The 22,358-nt window shown below is 40.6% G+C and overlaps 2 protein-coding genes across 2 annotated transcripts; both read right to left on the reverse strand.

The window, feature by feature from the left end:
- Positions 1-686: 686 nt before the first annotated feature.
- On the reverse strand, positions 687-1,133 carry m17 (IL-6 subfamily cytokine M17; the record flags this gene model as incomplete). The annotated part of the gene is made up of 1 exon (XM_080017650.1): positions 687-1,133. One exon carries the CDS (start codon positions 1,131-1,133, stop codon positions 687-689), a length of 447 nt encoding a protein of 148 aa, XP_079873776.1.
- A 6,254-nt stretch (positions 1,134-7,387) lies between these two features.
- taok3b (TAO kinase 3b) lies at positions 7,388-14,718 on the reverse strand (the record flags this gene model as incomplete). The annotated part of the gene is made up of 8 exons (XM_080017463.1): positions 14,590-14,718; positions 13,167-13,403; positions 12,935-13,063; positions 11,663-11,866; positions 10,123-10,362; positions 9,403-9,615; positions 7,832-8,014; positions 7,388-7,549 (listed from the first exon to the last, which is right to left on the reverse strand). Exons 2-8 carry the CDS (start codon positions 13,350-13,352, stop codon positions 7,388-7,390), a joined length of 1,317 nt encoding a protein of 438 aa, XP_079873589.1. The 5' UTR covers positions 13,353-13,403; positions 14,590-14,718.
- Between the last annotated feature and the right edge of the window lie 7,640 nt (positions 14,719-22,358).

Consider the following 22,358-nt stretch of genomic DNA (forward strand, 5'->3'; position numbering starts at 1 on the left):
ATGTACATGCAAACACCACACACCGCCTTTAGGGATCGGTATTCTGAACCGGACACACCCACACCTTGTGACCGACCAGACAGCCCGGCTGTTTCACAAAGTCTTTCCTATCTGATGCAGCCTTGTCTTGACATGCGTCACTCTGAGCTGATATCACGCAGTCAGCGTCTCATCTCAGCTTCCTGATTTGCTTTTAACCTCTGATTATAGTGCCCGCGGAAAAAAGAAAAACAATGGATCCGAAATACTTTTCCCTCTTATTCTATCTGACACCAGTAATGAACAGGTTAGCTAACGTGTAAAAACATGGTGATTACCGCAGGGGTCAAACCGCATGAATGTATATGCAGCACATCTTCAATAACTTCAATATAAGGCAATTTAGCAAGATTCAGAATGAAAGGTAATACAAATTTTTTTTTTCCGTGTTTCACTCGGCTGTCAATGTTGGAAATCTCAGACATAAATATAATTAAAATACTTTTACAATCTGACGCATTAACACATTGTTGTCCGTCATAAATTCTTATGAAAATAAATAATAAATAAGATAAATATTCATTGCATTCAAGACGGTTGTTGATGTCCCGGCCTCCTTGATGCCCAGTTATTCTGTCAGTCTTGACTCGGTCGCCCAGTGTCCAGAGGTGTTTTGGTCCGGAGTGCACCGCCCTCTTGTCTTTTCCTCAGAGCAGATTGACGGAGGGCGTCCTCTGTTTGCACACCCGGCTCTTCAAAGTCCTCAGTTCTCTGGAGACGTTGGACAGAAACTCCTTGTACGTTTTGAGGACCACGCATCCGTAAACCTTCTGCTGGAAGACATTCTGGGGGGGAGGTAGCGACGTTGGGCCCCCCGCCGGTTCCAGCGCGGCCAGGTTGGGGAAGAGGTTTTGGTAGAGGCAGTTCGTCCGGGCGGCCAGATCCCTGCTGCGCTTTCGGAGGACGGCGAGTTCGGCCAGCAGCCTGCTCGAAGGCAACTGCAAGTCCGCCTGCTGATCGAACACCCGTTTGATGTGGGGGAAGAAGGCCTGGAGGTGCGTGTCGATGCTCACTAGCCTTTCCGACGGTTCCAGGCCAGAGATGTTGGGGTCGGGCACGATGTCAACAGATGTCTTGCACAAAAGCTGTGACATCTCTCCTTGACTGGCCTTCTGCAGATTGGAAAAAAAAAAAAAAACAGGAAGAAAATTAAATATGACGTCAATTATTTCTTAAAAACTGATATTCTGCAATAACGTCCATTCTGGAGCACCGGAGTATCAAACCGACCTGCATGAGGAACGATTTGGGATTTAGCATGGTCACTTTTATTTCTGTACTCACATATATTCGGATTATATCCATTGATTCCTTATGTAGGATTCTGGTTAGCCCCAAGGTCCGCTGGACAGAAATTCCACACGTTTGGCTTCTGCATAGCGACACAGTTCTTGCTGAATTGACAGCCATAACCAGCAGAAGAGAGATTACTGTTGGGGAGGAAAAAATATATATATTTTCATTTTTTTCATGCATGAATTTGCAGCCATTAAATAGCAAAGTGGAGGCAAAGTGTCACTTTACACAGTAGATTCCTATTCAGACTACAGTGCCCTTTATTCCCATTGCACTGACCTTGTTTTCACTGTGGTTCATAAAACACATTTTGCTGCAATGTGGTGTTATACACTGTACTATCTGACGTCAGTATAATGAGCAGTACTTACTGTATACATTTAAATATACAGTCACAGTCAATCAGGTTCACAACATTAAAATTAAAACATTTGAAATGCCAATATGCAGTTATTACAGAAAGTGTGCTTCCTTGTTAATATCAACTGAATGGTGACTTACTTGTTGCTGGTTGAATTGACAATGGCAAATACATATTCTTTACATGTCCATTCATTCCTCACACAGTGCCACAAACCCAATGTACTGACTTGTCACACTCGCACCGCTTAAAAAACTTTTTTGAGACCGAAGCCACACGTTTGTCATAGGAGGAAATGACGTTCACTTCGTGAGGCAACCAAATTTCCCAGAATGTCCTTTTTTTTCAGAGGTCATTTTTTCTCTCTCTCTCTCTCTCTCTCTCTCTAGAGCTTTTCTAAATAAGCGAAATGTGCCCAACTCCATCAAATTCATATTGTTGAATTCATAAGATGTCGAGTTTGTTTACATTTGATTACATTATGCAATACATATATATTTCTGCATAACATATAAGTTATGCATTTAGATATAAGACAGGGTCAACTTGTGAAATATCCCAGTGATTTCAGCAGGCGTTACGTTGATGATTGATGTCATTTCACAATGGGGACAGAGTTTCCCTCTTGAACTACAATTTAAGCAGATTAATTAGTTATCCCCAGGAAAGTAGGAAATGGAAGTGTAGTGCGCTTATTAGGACGATGTTGGTTTGTTTTGTATTGGAATTCCAAAAAGGTACTTCGAGGATGAGCATTATTTCAAATGACAAAATCACTCAATGGGAGGAAATCTTCATAGACGTTTTAAACAAAGGCTCTCCCAAGATGTAACATTGATAATGTTTGGTTCATTTAAGGCAATAGTACTCAATCCATGTATCCAATCCACATTTACCGGATTATTTAAAAAATAACACCACAAAGATATCCTCAGTGTGAATTGACATGTAATAGTCTCAAGGAATTGCAATAACATTGCTGTCTCAGTTTTCCCAAACAACATTTTTTTAAATTGCAATTCATTTCAGTTAAACAAAACAAAATCATTTTAGCAGTTTTCAAAACTCAACACAATACAAAGTTTCCATGAGAGGCTATTTGAAGTTTCCTAAATCTCAAAACACTTTTTAAGGTCCCCATTGATTTCCATGAAACCTAGAAGTCAGTTGTCGCAGCGTCACTGTTACGGCTTAATACGATACGTATGTGTCAACTCATGATAAATGTAGGAAGAGGTGAGTGACAGAGCTTTAGGAAAATTATTTCTCAATCAAGGGTGGACCAGACACGTCGTATGTCATCACACCCCAGAATAGGACGACATAGAGTCATGTATGTAGTGGTTGATGAATTAATTTTCTGGTGTACTAATATCAATGACACACAGTGGTGGAAAAATCATGCATTCTATACCTGCTTTAAAATGCAATGGAATAAAAGGCTAAACACCAAACATGGATTTACTCACACAAGTATTTTGCGGAAACACCCAAAGAGTTACAGTCTTCCCTGTATTACACAAGATCATATTAATCATAGATCTATGCAATAATGAACATTTCTGAAATATAATCATCAAGTATGATGTAAACTGGGGTCATGGCCTCCAGCATCACACATTGTCATTATTATGATTTTATTATCACCCTCCATGTCATCATATACTGGAAGATAGTAAAAAAAAAAAATAATAATAATTATATATATATATATATATATTATATACAGTATATATATATATATATATATATATATATATATATATATATATATATATATATATATATATATATATATATATATAAATAAAGAATTTTATATATATATATATATATATATATTTTTTTTTTTTTTACTATCTTCCAGTATATGATGACATGCAGGGCATATATGTGCATATATTAATATACAGTATATCTACACATGATCAGCCACAACATTAAAACCACTGACGTGTGAAGGAAATAACATTGATCGTCTCGTTCCAATGTCACCTGTCAAGGGGTAGGATGTATTTGGCAGCAAGTGAACAGTCAGTTCTTGAAGTTGATGTCGTTGGAAGCAGGAAAAATGGACAAGCTTTAGGATCTGAACCACTTTGATGAGGTCTTGTGGGGTGTTTCCTGTATGCAGTGGTTAGTACCTACCAAAAGTGGTCTAAGGAAGGACAACCGGTGAACCTGCGACAGGGTCACGGGCGCCCAAGGCTCATTGATGTGTGTGGGGAGCGAAGTCTGGCCCATCTGGTCCGATCCCACAGAAGAGCTTCTGTAGCACAAATTGCTGAAAAAGTTAATGCTGCTATGATAGAAAGGTGTAAAGCCCGAAACATCTCTCACACAGATACCACAGGCCACTGCTTCGACCACTCCTCTGGTCCCCCTTGCACACACAGTGCATCGCAGCTTGCCGTGTATGGAGCTGCGCAGCCGCAGACCGGTCAGAGGGTCCATGCTGACCCCTGCCCACCGCTGAAAGCTCCTACAATGGGCATGTGAGCGACAGAAATGGACCATGGAGCAATGGAAGGAGGCCTGGTCTGAAGAATCAAGTTTTCTTTCACATCGTGTGGGTGGTCAGGGTTAGGGTTCGATCCGATCGAGCATCTGTGGGATGTACTGGAGCAACAGGCCCGATACATGGGGGCCCCACCTCCCAGCTTACAGGACTTAAAGGATCTGCTGCTAACGTCTTGGTGCCAGATACCACAGGACACCTTCAGAGCTCTTGTGGAGTCCATGCCTTGACGGGTCAGAGCTGTTTGGGTATATATATTCATGGTTTTGACCCACATTTCTATTGAAATGTTTTTTGTTTTTTTCATTGTAACCGTCTTTCAGTTTTGGCTTTTTGCACAGAATTGACATCAAAGTGCTGCCTACTTGAGAAAAGTCAAGGGGAACTCAGGGCACCACAGACCCGTCAGCGTTATCGGAGGTGAAAAGCAGACTGCCCTCACCGCAGACCTGCTACCACACCCGGGGGCTTTCCAGCTGCTTAACGCTTTAAAAGGAGTTTCTTTGAAACGGTTCATGTAACCTGCAATTGATTTATTTCCAGTGTATACGGATGTTGTTAAAAAAAACAGTTTCAGTGTGTGTGGATCAAGGCAACACAGGAAGTTCAATGCTGTGGTTTCCCTCAACAACCACACAGTACCAAAAACATTTACTGCAAATTGTCTTCAATACGTTTCTGGAGTGTTCCCGGGTTTTACCTGTGTCCTCTATTCAACAACTTTTTGAAACCAAAATTATGATGAATTATGACAATTTATAGTGGATGCGGTATATAATGTATATAATGTAATATAGAATGTAGGATGTTTATTAAAACACCTAAATTCAACAGTGTCTTTATTTTGTTGTGGAACTGCACAGGAAATTGTGATTTTTTTTTTGGAATTTTTTTTTTAACTTATTTTCCTTTTTTTAAGAAAGTTTCTCGCTATATACATCTTTCTAACTACTTTAATTCACACAAAATGCTAGGCCCATAGCAGTTATAACCAGTCTCAAACCAGACAAAAAGGAATGGCACCGGAACAACACGGTAGCTCTGCCGCTGAGCCGTCGTCCATTGAGTTGAAGTTATTCTTTACCAGGGAAAAGGCCTGAGGACAAAATAATAAAACCACCTCCATACTCTATGCGATAGATGGAAAAAATCTCGAGACACTCGACTTCACTGTGCGCTCTTTTCAAAGGAACAGCGGATGGTTTCGCTGCTCCAAATCGGTTGGATCTAGGTCATTTCTAACTTTAAGGAACATTGGATCCTATCTCTCAACCTCTTGTTACACGTTCCACGCTCTGATTTCAAAAAGTGCTGTTTCGGAGGCGCCTGTTGACTGTGATTGGGTTGCGTTCAAGACCACCACATTAAACATCGTATCAAACTGACCTGTGATAAAATAGTATTTATTTATTTATTTTTTTCCATACATACACTTCATTCTTGGAGGGTTTCATTGCATGGGTACTGTTAGTGTGTCACATGAGCGCTTGAAAAAACTTCTATCTTGAATTGGGTGGGGTTTTAAAATGTTTTTACTTTTTTCCCATCGTGTAAAACCCTTCGAAACATTAAATTATTACAGTCTTCTCTCTAGGACAAAGACTACAAAGGCTAATGGTGTTATTAGAAATTAAGCACCAAACAATCATTTTTCTTCCATTTAGTAGAATGGAAACATTGTGCAACCTGTTCAGTGACAACAATGAACATTGCAAAGGTTATGTAAATCTGGTCACTAGACACTAATTACTCAAATGCAACCCAGACCAACCGTTTATTAGGTTAACTAGTGTATACCCAAATACCTTTAAAAGTTTGTTGTACTTATAGAAAGTTTGTGGTTTTGATTTAACAGTATTTATACAATATGATTGAGTCTAGTGGTTTGACTTAGCAATATGTTGAGCTACTATATGACCATATTTCTATATTGTAAGAAAACAAAAGTGACAAAAAGATCTTCATCATTATATTAAGTTTGGATATCAGTAATAGACCAGTGTCTCTGTATGTTCTAACTATATTCTGATGTACAAATATTCATATCAAAAGTTATACAGCACAATTCTCACCATTTTCCTTTACAAGACCTTGGATTAGTGAACATTAAATGATTCACAAATTTAGATGAAACAAAAAAATGGTGCCGCCCGTCTTAAACAAAATATAGATATAAAAAACATACATACATAAATAACTGAAATTTGCTGAATAGGCACAACTTAAATAAAGGCATTTGTGAAATTATCATATCAAATATGGCGCTAATGTCCAGTATCCATATTCTTAAAACTAAAAAAAAAAATAAAAAAAAATGCTATGACCACTTTTATTTACAAACAGCTAAAATCTCTGACAGATCCATGCTTCACTTCACAACCTGAATTTGTCCTTAAAGTGCATGCAATAATAAGCAGTTTTACCAAGTGGAATCTTGAAATGTGAAAAGATAAACAAGTCGATCTACCCAATGCCAATTTATCCGACGTACCAAAAAAAAAAAAAAAATAAAATAAAATTTAAAAAAAAGCCTAAAATATGTGAGACTACAGATTACTGTATGTATAAGCACAATATGAAAATATGAGAAAAAAAAAATCTCAAAATAAGCTCTTACTTATTCCAGAAATCCTCATACAGTACCATTCACATTCTGAGAAAAATAAAACTGTCAAAGCAGCTAAATGCCACGGTGGAGTCCGTAGCTCACATTCCACAATGGTAATGTCCCCCAATGTAATATATGCAGTATGCATCATATGGGTTTATATTTAAACATATCAAAGTGCCCATTTTATTAAAATTTCCTGAATTTATTCAATTCATACCAAAAGGAGGAAATGGCATGGAGGAAAGAGTCTGTTGGGATTTTGTGATTTAATTTGTGATTCTGTCCAACTCATCAAGCTGTGGATTAAACCATTACACTTGGTTTGATTTTATTGACAGGTTGCAGAATATTCTTTTTTACTTTCCCCCTTCAAGTTTCAAAAGAGTTCCCATTGCACATGACATATTGATTCTGAAATGCAATACCTAAAAGAGAGAGAGAGAGAGAGAGAAGCCAGGGAAAGATAGTTATCCAGCTTTGTCACCGCGGGCGTGACGACGGTCAAGTGGACGTGAAAAGGTGCCGACGTCGGCACATTTGTCCTGTTGAGATCCATCCACTTTCATCTGTCGTCTTCTTTGGGGAAGTCCAGAGATCCCAAGCTCCCAAACCCGAGCCTCGCGCTTTCTGCATCAAAAGTGTCCATCTCTCTCTCCTGACGGTCAAACAGTTGCTTGATCCTTTCAGTACGTTCCTTCTGAAGCGAGGCCAGCTCCTCTTCAATCTGTAAGAGCAATATTATTGAGAAATTTCAATTATTTAAAGTGGTAATCCGTAAGATTATTTTGTTTAAAAAAAAAAATCATATTGTTTGATACTTTTTTTTAAAATGACGCTTTATAAGAGGCAGCCATTTAATGTGTTCACTTTATGAATGTGCTTCTCTATATTGTGTGCTGTTTCCATTGTTGGTGGCAGGGTCCGCCTTTCCCCGAATACAACCACTTTCGATGCAACGATTCGGCATGTGCACGTCCATCTATCTATCTATCTATCGAAAACTCACCTTCTGTTCAAGGTGGGCTCTCCGTATGGAGATCTTCTGCTCGAGCTTTTGCTGCTCCCGCTCATGTTGGCTCTCCATCTGTGACCTGGTCTTGCCCTGGTAGGCATCCAGGAGCTCCATCTCCTGCTGCAGCTGCTGCTTCAGAGCGAGGCATTCCGTCTCCTGTTCTGCCTCTAAACGCATCTAAAGACCAGGCAAGACAGAGGCTGTTAAAAAACACAAAAACGTGCATTCGGCCTCTTTGAAAAACGATACACAATACTCTCAAAAAGTCACCTTGAAAGCGATTAAGTCAAGTGTTCACAGCAATTGTCAAACCTTTGGTTAATACTGTAGGTGTGTGTGTGTGTGTGTGTGTGTGTGTGTGTGTTTACCAGATTTTACAAAGTCAATATATCTATAGAGTTACCAGTTTTAAGTACTGTATGTCTGTCTATTGGTCTGCCTGTCTATCTATCTACTAGCCACGTACTAGATATAACCAGTATATAAAGTTTTATGCTTGGTGGTTAAGAATGCTAGTGATTACACTTAAAAAAGTGTTGTCCACGGTGGAATACGCAACACTGACAATGCTGCATACGAATAGCATCCTAATAACATTATCAAATTAGAGTATGAAAAATACCACTACTTCTATAATTCTACAAATAACTACTACTTCTATCATTATCACTATTATTAATTATTAATTATTATTATTATTATTATTATAAATAATAATAATTATAATAATAATTAAATAAACATTTAGAATTTATTCTAAATGGTAAGGAAAGCTCCTAAGTATGTGGAAGATGTTATAAATTGGACTCCTTTCAAGGCATAATCTATAGATTTCTTCTTGCATTTCTTGTCACCCTGTTTTCATGGTTGTCTGTGATAGAAGCTGTTAGCAAAAAAAAAAAGGTCCAAGATTTAACAAAAAGACAACACATTTAAAATAAAAATAAAAATCTGTTTAGCTTGACAGATTTCTGAGAGAGAACAATAATCATTTAGGCCTGATCATGTTGTCGGTGATGGTGGTTTTCCCTTTCCGGTAACTTCAATGAGAGAAAGTTTCAGCTTGTTGATATTGAAATGACTTTCCATTACATGCCTTTGCCACACAATTAATGCAACAGACTATTCATATTTTGCACCACGGCCAAAAGCAGGTCAATGCAAAATCCCAGTGAAAATATTCTGCTAAAACATCGATCATCTCTTAATGTGATGTTTTTCTTGAAACATATCTATATCTTTAATATTTAATTGATAGGTTTTCACGAGAATTTTCAAAAGACATACAAATAATTTCTGCTGATGTGAGAATTTATTTCTGTGAGTTGAGTTACATTTCCATGCATCCATTTTCTTGAGCTGCTTATCCCTGTCCTAGTTAGTCCAGCCCACTCCAACCTGGGGAGAACACCCACATTCAACGTTCAAAACCAGGTCTCTGGTGCTCAAAGAGCCAGCGATATCCAACTGAATTCAGTATAAATTATACAACATACTGTACAAATGCACGAATCAATGATGGCCACGGTTGCTAATGACTGCAAGGTGGTTTGGAGTACTCATACCGCTTGTGACGCCATCATCTCATTGATGCTCTGCTCATACTGCTCGGCCAGCACGGCCAGCTTGCGTGTCTGGTCCTCTTTTAGGCTCTTCAGAACGGCCTTGTGATCGCCTTTGGGAGAGACCTCCAGCTGATGGTTCCTAAGAGCTTTGTACTGTCTGTTCTGCACCTTGCATGTATCCTGGAACTGTTTCTTAATCTGCATCTCCAGCGCCTTCAGAGGATTCAAATAAATACACGTTAATGTCCTGTATTTGATGCCTTTTTTTTTTTTTTTTTTTTTAGACAGAGGGATGAGCTATCTGTCACAGTCCTGCATAGTTTGGTTCTCAAATAATAACTGCATAAACAAAACAAAGGCCATCATTCATTATATAAAGACTACTACTCAAAATCTTTTTTATATTTATATAAGTAAAAATTCCATATTTATATAACTGAAGTCAAGTAATTAAAAAGTGAGTTTGTTTATTTGTACACAACAATGTACATGCAACAATTCAATAAATGGGGGTCAGTTATGATTCATTGCAAAACAGATAATTTTTCTTTATATAAGTTGATCTTTAAAATAAGTAATATATTGTTGCAAGATAAATATGCAGGAGTTGAAGCAGACCCCTCCCTATTAATTTGTATATAAACATATCCAATTGTCGTCTTTGTGAAACTTTGAAACTTGAAACGTAGGTGATTGACTAGGTGGATCTGAAGGTTGCACCTTGAGGTTCCGAGGCTGTTGCCGCTGCTCCAGAGTGTGTTTCCTGTGCAGTTCTCTCTGTCGCCGCCCGTTGTACTCCTCCTGGTTTTCAAGCTCTGTCTGGTGCTGCAGTCTTATGAGCTCCACACGAAGCCTCTGCAGCATCTGAAGCTGCCTGCGCTCCAGCTCCTGTGTGGACTCATCCTGTCTGATCATCAGCGCGTGCTCCATCTCCTTCTGGGTCCTCTTCTTGTTCAGCTCCTGGAGGAGTAGGATCTTTATTCAATGATGCATTTTCAGTGACAAAGAAACACAAATGCTGGTAACTGGGTGACACACAATTAGCGACGGGCTTAGATATCAGGTACCAGTCAACATAAGCATGACCGATCAGGCCCTTGTAACTGTACATTTTTTGGTTCATCTCAGTGTTGTGTCAATTTTGGTCGGTCATGGTATTTCCCTTGACCAATGAGTTCACCTTGAGAACCCGACAGCATTGCTCCTGTCCCCACCTTTTTTACACCACTTCCAAGTTGCCTCAGTTGATAGGAATGCTTTTGCAAGCTCTAACGTTATGAATTGTGTCCCCCAAGGCTCTTTCTTTGGTCTTCTTCTTTTGTCATGTTATAAGCTCTCCTTTGGCAATATGCACCATTAATTGGGTATCCTTTTTCACTTATAGGCAGATGACCATAAAACATATCTCGATAAATGTCCCTCCAAACAATTTCAAAACATGAAGCCCTGCAGTTTATATTTCCAGATTATCATCCAAGGATGGCTGATAATCAGCTTTCTAAGTGTTGCACTGACAAGCTGCATGCATTTAAACCTGCCTTTAAACAGCTTGACCTAAGCAAATCTTCTACCCAATGTCACTGATAGTACATTTATAATGATAATCCATTGCATTACGAGGTAATTATTACTCATTTGAATTGAAGTTAACACACACACACACACACACGTTCCTTTCCTTGTCCGAGTGAATTGTTCATAAATTTGTATCTTAATATACATCAAAAAAAGCATGCATCAGCCTTTTCTAGGTGTTTCTGTCCACAAACCCATTAAACTTATTAAAAGCCATTTCAAAATTCTTCAATGAGACAAGCCAACTCTATTAAAAGCAGAAAACATTTCTATACAACTCAGGTTTTTTTTTACTCTTGTTTAAAAATCACTCCTTAACAATAGGATTTGATCTGATGAGTTGGAAAAACCCATGTTAATGTATGATCTCTGGCCAAAACTGTAGTTTCAATGTATGCACAAAGACCTGTCTATTTGGCCCAACCTACAGCCAGTCGCCCACCTTTTATTGTTTCCCTCCAATTTGAGGTGATTTTGCAATTCCTCTTAGGTCTAAAGTGAACTGAGAATTGTCTCTTATGCATCCACACACACACACACACACACACACACACACACACACACACACACACACACACACACATATATATAAATATAAATACATATTGGGATTTGATCATTTAGATTGGCTTGCTGTGAATGGCTGTGACATTTTGTACAACTGCATGCCATGAAGTCACATTACCTCTCTCATTTGCTCCTGTTCAAACTCGTGCCTCTTAACCACTGTCCGGCGTTTAAGGGCCCTACAACTCCTGTCATAGACCAGCCGCTGCTGGGCGAGCAAATGGGATTCCTCATCAGCCTGTGAACGCTGCATTGTTTCTTTGTGCCGGGACAGACGTTCCTGCTTCTCCTCCTTTGCTGAACAAGGGTCTTGATTCATCTCCTGTGAGACATTGACATACACACACACCACAAACAAGCAAACACACAAACACATAACAAACCAAACGACCAACCAATCAGCCAGCCAGCCAAGAAATCAACCAGCCAACCATTCAATTAACCAGCCAATGAACCCATCGGCCACCAAACCAACATGCCCATCAGCACACCAATCAACCAGCCATCAATCAAACACCAAACAACCATCCAATAAACCAGTCAACCAAACAATAAACCAGCAAACCAGTCAACCAACCAGTCAACCAGCCAACCATCAACCACCCAAACAACCAACCAACCAGTCAACCAACCAGCCAACCAACCAATTATCCAAACAACCAACCAATCAACCAGTCAACCGACCAACCAACCAACCAACCAAGCAATCCATTAAGCAAGCAAGCAAGCAAGCAAGCAAGCAAGCAACAAAACAAATAAACACACACACACACACACACACACACACACACACACACACACACACACACACACACACACACACACCAGAGAGAGAGAGAGAGATAGTGAGAGAAAGAGAGAGAGAGAGAAAACATCACAATCAAGGCATTGCTTGCATTGGTGACCATACATAATAAATGGTATTTTGCATCAAATGAGGTTAGAGATGGACTGACAATGGTTTTAGATGTAGGTCTAACACCAAGGACCCATGTCATCTTGAACAAAAGCAACTCGATTTTCACATGCAAACAAGATGTCTCTAATGGGAAAAGAAGTCGATGTAGATGGCTATGTTACAATCGATGCTATAATGACCCCAATTTAAGGGTCTAAATCCGTATTGTTCAGTTGAATAAGGGATCGGATTGGCGCTCGGTGTGGTCAATATCTAGAAACAGTAGGATTCCGGCTCTGCAGCAGTCAAGAACACAGGGGTCAGTCAGCCCTTCCTTAGTAGAGATATTTATCGTCTACGAGAGCAGGGCTTAGGGTAAAAATGAGTTGCGTTATCTGTAAACAATCCCCGCTTGAATGGTTTGAGGATATATTTATTACGTTTCATGGAACTCATCAGAAAGACTTTCCAGCCGTAAAACTTTCTGTTTACTTCTTTGATCTTGTCTTTACAAAGCCTGTACTCCTTTTTCTGGTTGTCTAAAAAGGAAGTCAACTCCTTCTTTTGCTGGGCAACAATCTGTTGCTGGATCCTCCTTTCCTCAGACGAAGCTGACTTAATCTGCGGGAAAAAGAAAGAATATGAGTCTCCCAAAAAAAAAAAAGACCTCCCGGTTTCCACCTGATTATTACGACTTTTACAGAGCCTACATTTGGGGCACTACCTCTTTGTCTGTTTGAGCGGCGTGACGCTTGGCCAGTCTCTCGAGCTCAATGTAAGTGTTGTTGGCGTGCGTCTCCAATTCCTTCTGCAGCCGAAGCCGGTGCTCGTCCATTTCGGCCTTTAGCCTGTTCTCCAGGGCGATCAGCTGCTTTTGGTGCTGCCGCCGCATGCGCTTGTACCCAGACATCTGCTCTCGCAGCTCAAAATCCTGCTCATGCTCCTGGATCTACCTGATGACCTGGACACGGGAAAACGACGGGCAGAAAGTGACAGGGTGAGAGAGAGAGAGAGAGACACACACAAAGAGCAAAAGAGAGAGAGAGAGAGAGAGAGAGAGAGAGAGAGAGACACAAAGAGCAAAAGAGAGAGAGCGAGAGAGAGAGAGAGAGAGAGAGAGAGGGGAGATCAGAGAGATCAGAGATCAGATACAGCAACCAGGTCAAGTCAGGGACCATAGTCACAAAAAGACCACAAATGGGTTTTATGACGGAAAGAAACAGCAAAATGGTAGAGATGACTTAATGACTTAAAAAAAAAAAAAAATAATAATAATAATAATAATATATATATATATATATATATATATGACAACCTATACATAAAAAGTGTATTACCTCATTGACAATGCTCAAACCTTTCTTTGGGTGATTTTAATGATTTTTATAAAGGTTTTTGGATTCACACATTAATTTATTTTCAGCACCTTGAGAATTGAGCCCATTATAAAGCCCATGTGAAGTCCATCAACATACAGATGCATCTGTAGCATCATAAAATAATACACAGAATCTACATGTTTATGAGCTGATATGATACCCCAAAAAAATCAATCAGTAAATGACCAAATCGATTGAGAGTAAATCTTACATTATGCTATGCTCTTTCACGATGAATGACCATTCAAATGAGTCCTTACCAATGCTACAGCTAATCAGGTCTTGCCAATCCAACACAAAGACATTTAAGTGTACAACACAACAGCTTGGTATATTTTCAGGGAGCTAATTATTGAGCAATACGCGTGGTCTTACATATGAGCACAGGACAATGTGGACACAAATGGAAAGCTCAGGTATGAGCACATATCTGCTTATTATTTGAGGACAGAATTGGTGAAGACATGGCAGTGAACTACACAAAACCACAGACTAAATATTTACAGCATGTGCACTAACGAAATTAAATCAGATGCGTGGTTTATTGAGCACCATCAAACGCGATTCACACACATGAAAACAGAAGCAGAGAGGGGAGCGGAGAACGGAGGAAGGGAAAAAAAAAAAAAAAAATGACACCCATTAACAGGATCCGGTTGCCATGACTACAGATGTACAGCTGAGAACACGGAGAGCAGCCCTCCCCCTTCCCCCCCCCCCCCCCTCCACCATTTTTATTCAAATGGTAAAGAGAAGAAGCCTGCCTACCAAAGATGCTGATTTGATGGTGGCAATGTGTTCACAGATCTTGCATTCAAGAGCCCGACTCTTATGAGAAGAAGTAGGCCGCAGCTCTGGCCTGGCGTCCCTGTGCACAGCCTCATCCCTCACGCAAGCATGGTCCTGCAGGGGAGGAGGAAAAAGAGGAGAGAGAGGGGGTGGGTGCTTCCCAGGCCCTCTGCTGTTTCTGCTTTAGCTGCTATTATTGCCGAATCTCCCTGAATCCAGCACTCATCCAGCCGTAAATGCATTGTTCCCCGGCTTGTTTCCTCTGCTACTGTCTGCAGGTCCTTGCTAAAATTGAGCCGGGCATAGCCAAACAATTGCAGGCACCACTGAGAAGGCAGCGGCTGAACGTAGTCCTTTTCTTTGGCGTCCCCCACTTCCCAAGGAGGTGGAACCAAATGGCTCCGGTGGGTAAGAGTGAATTATGCAATGCCTATCGTTGAAAATATGAGAAGAATAGAGGAGAAAGAATTAAAAACAGATATTAGAGCCAGTCTTCTTCTCCATTTTGAAATGCAAGAAATCACTTGGCGAAAAAAACACTTTTCCTGTATTCCCATGATGGCATTACAGTAGGTGCAGTATTAAAAAAAATTACATCAAGAAAGGCACATCCAAACATATTTTTCTTGAGGCTGCGTTGCTTGATGATCCATTTACATTCCAATGAAATTGTGTCCTAGATTTAGAGCTCACTTGTTCATCGTGGTTGTTTCTAGTGCCTTCTATTCATCTCTTTCCTCTCTCCCTCTTTTACACTCCCCCTTCCTTTAAAGAGACACTACAGCGTTAAAGAAACCCAATTCAACCAACTACGACCCGTTCTGTCCAAGGCTGGGAATACTGACGAGTATTCGATTCTAAATGTTGGAATGGAGGAATTATTACAAATCATCGCCATTTAAACAGAATGTTGCTAAATGATGCACGGGACATATGCTTCATATTTAAGCGTGTATTTGTACACGCACTTCCAAGTGAATACTAAAAGAATATTCCAGGAAGGGTTTTATTTAACTTGTTGCATTTTGAAATGCAATGCCAGGCAACACCCCACCCCACCCCCTCGGAGTGAGAGAGGAAGTCGGCCACCACTATCTTCACCCCGGGTCTATTAATCACCATGAATTTACAGGCCTGCAAATCCAGATACCACGATGTGATCCGGGGCATTGGCACCTTTCATTTAAACTTGACTTACTTTCTCGGTCGCTTGGACCGGCTGGTCCAGGGCAGTGGGGAGGGAGGGATGACCGAAGTAGGTCCAGCAGACCTTCAGGCTTTCTACCGAACTGTAGTTCAAAGGAAGACAATACTGTGCAGGTCCGGGGAACCTCCTGCACTGCAAATAACAGAGGGTCCGGCCAACTCTCCCAATTTCAGCTATCTGTGTGTGACTTAAACAAAGTGCCGTGGTCAGTCAGGATCTCTTTTGGAATCCCAATGAGGGAATTATTTGGAACAATCATTTGAGACTCTTTACAAACTTTTGCTCTGGTCTGATGGCCCAATGAGGTCCATTCCAATTCTTTCGGAGGGAACTTCACGCAATGGACAACAATGGCACTTTTTTAACTGGCATTTGTGACAGGACGCACACCACCATTGCACATCTCCACATATTTATCATATCCCAGGGATCTGGTCATTGGGTTATGAAGGCACTCGTAATAGCTCCACCTCTTCCTCTGTGTCAACACTCACTCTGTATATATTTTTTAAATTTATTTCCAACAGACAGTATTTGTATGTCATTGCATCCAAGTAGAGTTTCAGTTCACAACCTGCAAATAGCGATCTTATATAAATATCAGAAATCACTTACAATAACTCCGTCCGTCGGATTACCTTTGGAACGTTAAGAGTGCAACCATTCTTTTTTATATAGAGGACATCCGTGGCTCTGTATTATAATGCCTACGAGCAGTAGAAGCGTTCTTCCAACCCCAACGCACACTCCCGAGACGCAAATTGCCCAAATGCATGAGATGAACTTGTACCCCCGAAGCGCAACCCGCCTCAATACACAGGCCCACATCATAAAACCGGTCCTTGTCCAGCATGTCGTTCATGTTAAAGAGTTTCAGCTGCTTCGCAAAGGCTGAATTATCTTTAGCGCCGAGCGTGAGGTGTGTTGGCCTATGCGGCAGTAAACCACTGCAGGAGAGCGCTGCTCTTGAATCCAAAGAACCAGTCCCTTTCCCTTTTGTTCAAACTTTGGCGTTAAACTGGATAACTGGTGACCTGGAAAAGCTCACGAGCAGTTGTGTCGTGCCCCCTCACCTTGAACCACTTCACTGTAAAAAAATAAAAATAAAATCTTTTCTGCAAAAACATCAGATATGCCTGGGGTTTTCAGCGCACTCCCTCGCTGTCCTTTTGCAAAATATTTCCAAACTATTGATGGGTAGTTGTCTCCTCCAAAAGATTTAAAAAAAAAAGCAACAATGTGGGCCCGACAGATGGCTTTAATGATTGCACTGCTCCTGTCTTTTTTACTGTAATTTTTTTAAACACTCCATAATTCAGAAAGAGAAAAAAAGATTTGTTCAATTTCCCAAATGTGTCTTCATTTTATGCAGTTGGTATTATGCACAGTGAATGAGGGGGGACTTCTGGTGAACGATGAACAAGAGTCAGAAGTTGGTTTAGCTCTAAAAATCAGTGTAAATCAGTAACATTCAACATGAATCACGCCAAACGTCTCTTTATTCCCCACATTAATTTTGACCTCAGTAAACATTCTCAGTTTACGAGTGGAACGACTCTCTCGCTCGCGGAATCTAAACTCTAGGAGTTTAAATCAAGGTCCATAGAGTCAAATGTCTGTGTGTCTGTGTGCGTGGACGAAAAGAACAAGCGACTCTTTCGCCACGATTGGCTCCCGACTCCTGAATCATTTAAAACATTTGTTCGCGACTTAGGATTCGCTCACAAATTGTGCATCACCAATTTGTTCTGCGTGACTCCGGGGTGTACACTTTTGGTAAAAATTTGTCTGCAACCATTGGTGTAGTTAAGGGCTTTTTGCTGAACTTTTTTTTGGGACTCTCCCCAACGCCATGTCCTCTTACACGTTGTGCTCTCCCAGTCTCTGTAATAAGGACAAAGAATCAATCATCAAAACATTCATTTTACATTCCTCCCCATGATCATGAAATGCGATAAATTCTTTGCTTGTGCACGATCACACACATTATTTTTTATGATGTGTGCCCCTGGTGCCGAGCCAGGCGCTGGTGAATCGGAGTTTGCGTGCAGTTCACAGAGCCTGGTGTATGAGCACGAGTATGCTATACCTGTACCTCCCTTCTGTTCCAGGAGAGGGGGCTGTGCCATCACCGACCAGGGTGACCCCTCCCACCTTCGATAATGGACACTCATTGCAAAAATGAACGAGAAATTACTTTATTAGTCAAGAATTTACTGGGGCAACGGGACTGTGTGCGTGTGTCTTCCTTGTTTTACTTCTGCTCAGAGCTCCCATGAGTCTTGAGGGGGTAGTGGCTCAGTGGCAGTGGACCCAGTTGTTGGTGTCATGTGGGAGGATGCCTATCAGCTGCTTCATCACGATGCTTTTCACCACTTCCTCTGCCGATCTAAGTCTAAGGCCGTTGCCAGCAGCCTGGAAAAGTGCAGCCAAGAGCCGTCGAAGGTCCTCTGGGGTGTGTCCCAAATGCTTCTGCTGTGCCCCCAGAAGGTGGCAAATACCACCCCCGCAGAGCTCTGTCCACTGTCGACTGGCCGACGAGCTCCACCAAGGCCTCACCAGCAGCTGTTGGTGGTGAAGAGCGGTTCTCCTGCATCTCCACCAGGCGGCGAAGGGCTTCGCCCAGTGGTTATTCACCTTGTGCCCCTTGCAATCCATCCAGCTCCTATTTTGGAGAACAGAAAACAAGTCCTTTTACCCAGATGATCAGTAGGAGGTGTGATGTGGATTGTTATCCATATGTTTGAGTAATCTACTCCTCGAATTGCTGAGAGGTATTACACTGTTCTACATTGAAGGTGATCCCAATGTGACTCAGATCTGTTCTCAGAGTTCCTTCAAAATGATAATTGCTAATGACCATTAGCGATCATTATTAAGAACTTTTGTGAAAGATTGTAATTAATAGGAAGTTTGGTGAAATGTGCACAGTCGATCCATCAAACATCAGCATGTAGAAGTAACTCCAGTAGTCGATATGAAACAAAGGATAGGTCTTACTTTCTCTACGGTGAATCATTGTCAACTTTTTGGGCAAAATGTAATTCTTGATTTAAGTAATAAATGTTTTTTTATTTTTCCCCAGTAAAATATGTATTTGAACTGGTGTGACAACCAACTCTTATGGCCAGCCAAAAGTACCTGCTTATTGGTAACCCTGAGGACAAACAATTATTCCTGCCACCTCATTCATCCCATTTGCCTTATCTATCATCACATTCTAAAACACATACATTGTCAAATGAGACAAACATGACAAACTACTGCATGTACAAACCGCAGCTCTAGCTTTATTTATAACTTTATTCTGGCCACTAGGTGTCACACTTACACTATGCATGGAGGGGGTCAGGGTCAGATGCCTTGGCAGAACGTTTTCAATAACAAAAGAAAAAATTGAGAGGAAAATAGTTTTCGATAACAAAAACAAAAACTGGAATTTTGACGAGACAAAAGCAAACAGAAAAGCACTCCGGACAAACATATTACTAGAAAGGAAAAGACATATGAGAGGAGACTTTTCTTGCAAAATAAATTACAAGGGTGATAAAAATAAAAGTAACCAGCCCTCTGACTGTAAAGCAAAGCAAAAAATAGATTCACATTAATAACTGCACTATTTATTATATGACAAATCTTTGTGCCTATAGCAGGCCTACTTATTATTGTTTCCCAGTGGTGGTCCCAGTGGAGGCCTACAGGAGGAACGTTTGATTAATTGCTTATATAAATATATTTCTTTTTCATTTCTTGTGGTTACTAACTGGTGCTACAGTTGAAGTTGTTGAGTTTAGGACCTGGCGCTTGTACGACCTTGCTAAGAGCAGCAACTGCTAATTCCTCAGTCATGGTAGGGAGAGAGCGGAAAACTAGAATTATTAAACGTCTCCTCAGACCAGAGAACATGTGACTGGAAATGTTGATAGTTCCCTAACCCCATTCCATGCAGGTAATATTGACTAGTTTTTTTAATGTTATATTGTTTGGGTTGATTGTCTCCCTTCATGTGACTGTGTCGGTCGGATCCGTCAGCATATACTGTAACTACATACACGTTTTAGTTTTTTTTCTTCTCTATTTCTGATGCGTGATGATGATACTCCTCAGTTAAGTTGAGGTCTATTATTTGGGGTCGAAACTTTTGATGTTGATGTTGTTGTTTCTATCGATAGATGTTTGTAGCTTGATAGATGTTATGAAAATTATATTTCAGGGAAATAAATCCCTTTATTCCCTGATTGCCTGATTGCTTGGTCCCTCTCATTATAGGCCACTACAAAACATTGGACAGAAAACGACATATTACCGCCGTAACATGGAATGTAGAAGTGTTCTATTATTGGTTCTATTATTGTTTTTGGTTTTTTTTGCAGCCACAAGCACAAACTGGCTGTGAATGTGCACCTAAACTTTTTTATCCTGTTTATTTGTAGAGGTGGACGTGTTACACTCATTGGAGAAATAAAACCAACTGGCGACATTGATCCTTCACGCACGCCTGTTGACTAGAACAGTTGCCCAGCCAGCACATGCACCAAAAAGGAGTCGAAATGCAGCCTTTCATGTGCTCAGCTGATGCCGAACTGGACAGGAAAAGGGGGTGTGGCCCCCTAATGGGACGACTTCTATTTTGACTTTTCACATCTACTATCAAATATTGTGCTGTTGTAATTCTCAAAGTTTCATTACCAGGATTAAATTGCTCAGATGTAAAGAAAACACGACACAAATCATTGCGTACAACTTCTATTAATTGTAATTGGTTGAAATAATTAAAAAAAAGATGAAAGTCAAGCTTGAAAGTCCTATAAACCCTGATATCAAAATGTGTTGATGGTGATCTACGGTTTAGATCATAATCTACGGTTAGCTGATTTCTGAGCAGCATTTTAAACTAGGTCAATACAATATTTGAATTAAATATGCATATTTCATTGTAAATGTCTGTCAAAGATTTTCAGTGAAACATAAACCAAAGCATGAGTTATCTCTCTGCTCACAGTAACGACACAGTCACAAAGAACAGTGACGGTGCCAAATCCATCATATGTATCATATGTTATTCTCCCTTGTAAGTCGCTTTGGATAAAAGCGTCTGCTAAATGACTAAATGTAATGTAATGTAATCTTTATATGACTTCATATTAAGCTTTGTGGCTGTGCCATTTCGCAGTAAATAAAATGTACTGTGTCTTCTCAGCCCCTGGTTTGAGCCTCGCCCCTCCCACCGCACAATTAAAAAAAAAAATGTCAAAGAAGCGTTCGAGGAGTGTGGGGTTACGGAGGAGGGGGTGGGTCCTTCTACAGAAGTCTGAAAATAGCCGCGGTTGCGCCGACCCCGCTCACTCAGTGCAGGGTGGTCGGTGGACGTTGGACCACCTTCCTTAATTACTTTAGCGATAGAGAGCCACTAAAAGTACTAATCTACGTCAGCGGCCTCCCTGCACGCTTTGCGAAGACGTCTACAAGTAGATGGTGCTGAGACACACAAGTATCTGCAGTGCCGATTTAATCGCATGGCGAAAGAAATGTTCATATCAAAACTGCAGTACCTCTTTGATCGCTTCTTTTGCGGCCATGACGCCACAGGCAGTGACGAGGGGTTATCTGACCACATTGTGAGACTTCTCTCTCCACATTTCCTTCTGATTCACTGGTTAATGTGTCAATTCAGGGGCGCAATGACAATGCACACATGGTAGAAGAGAAATCTATGTCAACCATTATGAAAAGGCAGGGGGCTGTTTTTTTAATACAGTGGCCTATGGACCCTTTTCACAGCCCACGTGTTGATCTGTATAGGTGGTTATACACAGTTGAACTGACTGTAATGACATTAATTGTGGATCCGTGTGAGTGAGGGGATACTGTGTACCAGCATGGACCTGTGCAGTGCACAGGTCACAGGACCTGTGCAGTGAACTTCGTGCTGCACACAGAAACAGACTAACAAATAATGTCATCAACTTGAATTGTTTTGAATTGCATGACACTCAAAATGTCCTGCTGTGAAAAGGGCCCATTGCATTTATTTGAAATGTGTGAAGTTGTTGTTTCACACACACTTGTGTGGCCCCTATGATTACACGTAAAAAAATACATATTGAGGCAGCAGGCCTTTTAGAGGACTTATGAACGTACTAATGCACCTTTTACCGTCCTCTACTGCATTTAGGGTTGAAGATAATCTTGGAAAACTGGCTGACATCAAAAGACTCTTATGCTCGCCAGAGTTCTGAGTTGCTGAGCAAACGTTACCATGCAATGCCCAACTCCACCTCTAGGTTCCACTCTCTACTGATACGGATACTCCCCATAATAATTCCTCCCCACAGGCTGAGAATTGACATTAGCTCTGACCTTCTCAACTTCAGAAAGCAGGTCCCATGACGCAGCTGCTAGAGTAATCACTGCCTCTTCAAAGTTTTATTCGTATGCCCTTAATTTACCAGCTAACATATCTCATACTAGTTCAAATGAAATAAAAGGTTGTCATATTAAAAATAAATAAATAAATTGATAGATAGATAGAAAAAAGATA

The sequence above is a fragment of the Zeus faber genome (assembly GCF_960531495.2).
Source record: "Zeus faber genome assembly, chromosome: 17".
Lineage (NCBI taxonomy): Eukaryota > Metazoa > Chordata > Actinopteri > Zeiformes > Zeidae > Zeus > Zeus faber.